This window comes from Eretmochelys imbricata, chromosome 17 (genome assembly GCF_965152235.1).
Source record: "Eretmochelys imbricata isolate rEreImb1 chromosome 17, rEreImb1.hap1, whole genome shotgun sequence".
NCBI classification, from domain to species: Eukaryota; Metazoa; Chordata; order Testudines; family Cheloniidae; genus Eretmochelys; species Eretmochelys imbricata.
The window spans coordinates 4,558,319-4,564,318 of NC_135588.1; the positions used below are offsets into that span (position 1 = coordinate 4,558,319).

The 6,000-nt window shown below is 51.0% G+C and overlaps 1 protein-coding gene across 1 annotated transcript in view; it reads left to right on the forward strand.

Moving 5' to 3' along the window:
- RPH3AL (rabphilin 3A like (without C2 domains)) overlaps positions 1-5,208 on the forward strand; it is a 61,192-nt gene extending 55,984 nt beyond the window's left edge. Inside the window, exon 8 of the mRNA XM_077836866.1 lies at positions 5,174-5,208. Coding sequence (XP_077692992.1) covers positions 5,174-5,208 — 35 coding nt within the window. The remainder of the gene's footprint in view (positions 1-5,173) is intronic.
- The last annotated feature ends 792 nt before the right edge of the window (positions 5,209-6,000 follow it).

A 6,000-nucleotide genomic window follows, 5' to 3' on the forward strand; every position in this document is an offset into this window, starting at 1 on the left:
AACAATCAGATTAGCTGGCCCCATGCTGCCCATGGCTGTTGAGGCAGGGCAGACAGGACATGTCATGTTCAGCATCACCCAGCTCAATGGGCTTGGGATAACTTTCCCCCAGTGATGGCTTCCTTCTAAAACGGCCTGCTGCAGGGTTCATCTGGTGCAGGCTGCAGTCAGAGACAGGTTGCTGGGCTATAGGGACCTTGGTCCGACCCAGGCTGGCATTTCCTCTGATTCTAGTCCTGAGTGAACGCTGGCTGGCCAACGACTTGGCGCTGAGTGTAACTTGTTTTCACTGACCAGTCAGCGGCGTGCTGCCTGACTCAGGTTGCAAATGGTCAAGTTTAGATGTGATTAAATCTCGTGAGGATGCTGCCTGTTAGGGCCCAGTGCTAGGCCCTTTGTCTTACCAGAGGAGGATCAGGGTGGCCTGAGTTCTGGGGAGCGATGACTGGGGTGGAGGGTTAGGTTCTGCAGATGCACCCTGAGCCGTGGCATGTATTTTATAAATGAAGGGGAGGAAAAAAGCCGCAGTCCAAGTGCGGCCCATAGGGAATCTGGCTGTTCTGTTCCAGCCCTGGCTCTGTGGTGCCCTGGGGTTTGCTGATCACCAGAAGGAGGTTCCCCCTGCAGAGAGTGGGTTGTGCAGGGTTCCACTGGGTTTGTCTCGTGATTCCCATTTTGTCCCCAGCCCTCCAGGAGGGCTAAATTCTATCTTGGCAGGATCCAATGCATGGACGGCTCATATCATAGGGTGGGGGAGGCTGGGCCTCCCCAAGCAGCCCGGCGTGGCCCCACCCATGCTCCCCCTGAGGCAACTCCTGCTTGCCCTTAGCCCCAGTCCAGGTGAGCTGCTCATCTTCCATGAAGCCAGCTTGGGGCTGGGGCTGGGGCTAGGGCAGCCACCACTGGCCTGCGGCTGGGACTTGCAGTGGCTGGGGCCGCTCACCGCTGGGGGACCCCCGGGTGCTGGGGCCATGCCACCTGGCACTTGGCTGTGGGGGGCTGCCCACCCTGATATCTGCTGGGAGAACAATACAGCAGTGCACAGACAATCCAGGAAGTTTTTTGGAAAGTGTAGGGGACAATTTCCTGGTGCAAGTGCTGGAGGAACCAACTAGGGCTGAGCTCTTCTGACCTGCTGCTCACAAAACTGGGAAGAATTAGTAGGGGAAGCAAAAGTGGATGGGAACCTGGGAGGCAGTGACCATGAGATGGTCGAGTTCAGGATCCTGATACAAGGAAAAAAGGAGAGCAGCAGAATACAGACCCTGGACTTCAGAAAAGCAGACTTTGACTCCCTCAGGGAACTGATGGGCAGGATCCCCTGGGAGAATAACATGAGGGGGAAAGGAGTCCAGGAGAGCTGGCTGTATTATAAAGAATCCTTATTGAGGTTACAGGACAAATCATCCCGATGTGTAGAAAGAATAGTAAATATGGCAGGCAACCAGCTTGGCTTAACAATGAAATCCTTTTTGATCTTAAACTCAAAAAAGAAGCTTACAGGAAGTGGAAGATTGGACAGATGGCCAGGGAAGAGTATAAAAATATTGCTCGGGCATGCAGGAATGAAATCAGGAAGGCCAAATCACATTTGGAGTTGCAGCTAGCAAGAGATGTTAAGAGTAACAAGAAGGGTTTCTTCAGGTATGTTAGCAACAAGAAGAAAGTCAAGGAAAGTGTCGGCCCCCATACTGAATGAGGGAGGCAACCTAGTGACAGAGGATGTGGAAAAAGCTAATGTACTCGATGCTTTTTTTGCCTCTGTCTTCGCGAATAAGGTCAGCTTCCAGACTGCTGCACTGGGCAGCACAGCATGGGGAGGAGGTGACCAGCACTCTGGAGAAAGAAGTGGTTCGAGACTATTTAGAAAAGCTGGATGAGCACAAGTCCATGGGGCCAGATGCGGTCCACCCGAGAGTGCTAAAGGAGTTGGCAGCTGTGATTGCAGAGCCATTGGCCATTATCTTTGAAAACTCATGGCGATCGGGGGAGGACCCGGACGACTGGAAAAAGGCTAATGTAGTGCCCATCTTGAAAAAAGGGAAGAAGGAGGATCCGGGGAACTACAGGCCAGTCAGCCTCACACCTCAGTCCCTGGAAAAATCATGGAGCAGGTCCTCAAGGAATCAATTCTGAAGCACTTAAAGGAGAGGAAAGTGATCAGGAACAGTCAGCATGGATTCACCAAGGGCAAGTCATGTCTGACTAATCTAATTACCTTCTATGACGAGATAACTGGCTCTGTGGATGAGGGGAAAGCAGTGGACGTGTTATTCCTTGACTTTAGCAAAGCTTTTGACATGGTCTCCCACAGTATTCTTGCCAACAAGTTAAAGAGGTATGGGCTGGATGAATGGACTATAAGGTGGATAGAAAGCTGGCTAGATTGTCGGGCTCGACGGGTAGTGATCAATGGCTCCATGTCTAGTTGGCAGCCGATATCAAGTGGAGTGCCCCAAGGGTCGGTCCTGGGGCCGGTTTTGTTCAATATCTTCATAAATGATCTGGAGGATGGCGAGGATTGCACCCTCAGCAAGTTTGCAGATGACACTAAACTGGGAGGAGAGGTAGATACGCTGGAGGGTAGGGATAGGATACAGAGGGACCTAGACAAATTAGAGGATTGGGCCAAAAGAAATTTGATGAGGTTCAACAAGGACAAGAGCAGAATCCTGCATTTAGGATGAAAGAATCCCATGCACCACTACAGACTAGGGACCGAATGGCTCGGCAGCAGTTCTGCAGAAAAGGACCTAGGGGTTACAGTGGACGAGAAGCTGGATATGAGTCAGCAGTGTGCCCTTGTTGCCAAGAAGGCCAATGGCATTTTGGGATGTATATGTAGGGGCATTGCCAGCAGATTGAGGGACATGATTGTTCCCCTCTATTCGACATTGGTGAGGCCTCATCTGGAGTACTGTGTCCAGTTTTGAGCCCCACACTGCAAGAAGGATGTGAAAAAATTGGAAAACGTCCAGCGGAGGTCAACAAAAATGATTAGGGGACTGGAACACATGACTTATGAGGAGAGGCTGAGGGAGCTGGGATTGTTTAGTCTGTGGCAGAGAAGAATGAGGGGGGATTTGATAGCTTCTTTCAACTACCTGGAAGGGGGTTCCAAAGAGGATGGCTCTAGACTGTTCTCAGTGGTAGCAGATGACAGAACAAGGAGTAATGGTCTCAAGTTGCAGTGGGGGAGGTTTAGGTTGGATATTAGTAAAAACTTTTTCACTAGGAGGGTGGTGAAGCACTGGAATGCGTTACCTAGGGAGGTGGTAGAATCTCCTTCCTTAGAAGTTTTTAAGGTCAGGCTTGACAAAGCCCTGGCTGGGATGATTTAATTGGGGATTGGTCCTGCTTTGAGCAGGGGGTTGGACTAGATGACCTTCTGAGGTCCCTTCCAACCCTGATATTCTATGATTCTATGCTCGGGAGGGACTGGGGGGGTCACACCTCTCATGCAGCGCTCGGGGACTGGGGGGCCATGTGCCGGCGGCGGGGGGGCTTGGGCTTCGGGGTCCAGCAGGGGAAGGGGAAGCGCTCTCAGTGCTGTGGCTAACAGGGGTATTGTGGTCCTTGGATGTGTAAAAGGGACTATCAAGCAGAGGTAGGAAGTGATCTCCTTACACAGCATTGGTTAGGCCACTACTGGGATACTGTTCCTAGTCAGGGGCCTTGAAGTAGGATGTGGAAATACTGGAGAGAGTTCAGAAGAGGGCCACAAAGATGATCTGAGGGCTGGAAATCAAGCTGTACGACATGAAGCTTAAGGAGCTCAGTTTATTCAGTTTATCAAAGAGAAGGGTGAGAGGTGGTTTGCTCACCCTGTGTAGGTGCTTGTGCATGGAGAAGAGATCTGATCGTTGGGGCTTTTCAGCCTTGCTGACAAAGGCATAACAAGATTCAATGGCTGGAAGCTGAAGTCAGAGGCATTCAACCTTGAAATAAGATGCAGTCTCCTAGCTGTGAGGATAATTAAACCTTGGAACAGCTTACCAGGGGAGGGGGCGGACTCCCTGTGGCTTGGAGTCTTTAAGATGGAGCTCTTTAATCCAACTTCTAGGAGAAGGTCTATGGCTGGGGGTGGTCGGGCTGGGTGGTTGCAGTGGTCCCTTCTGGCTGTGGAGTCTGTGAATCCCTCTGTTCATTCCCTTCATCCCTGCGCCTTAGAAAGAACCAAATTGACTGATTAAGACAGTAACTATAATCAAAGCTCATGCTTCAGGGCTTGAGCCAGTTGCCTGTAAGGGTCAGGAAGGATTTTTTCCCCAGTGCACAATTAGCTAGATGTAATCTGCTGGAGGTGTGGGCGGGTCGCTTTCCTCTGATGCATCAGGGTGCAGCCACAGCTGGAGATAGAACACTGCTGGCATGGGCCAATGTGAGGTGGTACAGAACGTTCTCTTTCTTAGATGTCAGGCTGATGTCTCTTACTCACGTCCTCAGGGTCAAAATGATCACCAGATGTGGGGCTGGGAAGGAATCTCCCCCCCCCCCATCAGATTGGCAGGGATCTTGGCGTGGGGGTTCAACTTCCTCTGCAGTGTGGGGCAAGTCGCCTGCTAGCATCGTCTGGGTACATCTCATCTAATCAATTTCATGCCATCACAGGGGCCTGAGGGAACCTCAGTTTCTTCTGTGGCACACACAGTAGCTTACTCTCCTGAGGACTGAAATCCTTTAGTCTAACTGAAGTCACATGGGCTCAATGTAATGGTATGTGGGTAAAATTTAATGGCCTGTGATATGCTGGAAATCAGACTACATGAGCTAATGATCCCTTCTGGCCATAAACGCTGTGAATCTATGAAAGTGCTCGACATCGTAAATTCCTTTTGAAACCCTGGGAGTTGAGGCTCGGTACCTCCCAGGAGTTCAGTGAAGAAGGCAGCTCAACCAATTCTCCTGTTCCGTGAGCAACCCTTCTGTTTTCTTTCTTTCCCGCCCATTCTCTCCTTCCTCAGCTCTGCTTCCTTTAATAAAGTTTAATGGGGCTAGACTGCTGATGCAGGCCCCCCACCCCCCCCGTAATGATCCACAGTCATTCTCATCACTGCTGTTCCTAGCGAGCTTTTCAAATGACGCCGAGGAGGTGAAAGCAACACAAAATAATTGTGTCAAGCTGCTCCCCCTCCCACAGCCTACCAAATCTTTGTCTTTATTTATTTCAAAGGCAAACGACGCATCCACCCGAGTCCCTGGTGTTGATGGGAGTCGATGTCTCACTGCTTCACCTGGATCCAACACGCTTGTCTGACACATCCAGTCTTGTACTCTCCACACGGATGGAGCGAACCCCAGCATTCTGTGGCTTCTGAGTCGCCATGATTCCACGCAGACCTTAATTTACTTGCTGTCGGCTGGAAAGAGACATTGCTGTCCACTCGGCGTAGTTTGTCCTGCTTTTGTTTTTGCCTCCTGCTGGCTGCAGGAGAATGGGAAACGTTTGGGTTGGAGGGATGCTCTTCTGAGTGAGGAAGGGAGAAGGTGACACCATAGTAACCAGCCAGCTGTGTATTAGTATTTCTACTGAGATTCATTTCTCCACCCTTCCTGCCATCCCCCCCCACCCCCTCCGTACAATGGAGAGCCCAGCACTTACTCATCTTGGTAAGGACATCTCAGTGCAGCGTGGTGAGAGCACTGAACTAGGGTCAAGATGCTTGTGTTGTATTCCTGGGCCGCTGAGTGACCTTGAGCAAATCACGTTGTGCGTCTCTGTGACTGAGATTCCTCGCCTGTAAATGGTTTCTGTAAAAGAGTTCTGCCTGCTTTTTGTGAAGTGCTTTGAGATCCACAGGTGAACAGCGCTATGTGAGATTCACCCCCACACACAGGCCTGCACGTCACTGACGCCCAGGAAAGCCCTTGAAATAGAGCGTGTGAGTGGCACGTAGCTTTGTGCTGCTTCTCTGCACGGGGTGAACTTCCCTAAGAGGGGAGGGTGAAATCCTGGCTCTCGTGAAGTCAATGAGAATGTTGCTACCAACTTCCATGGGG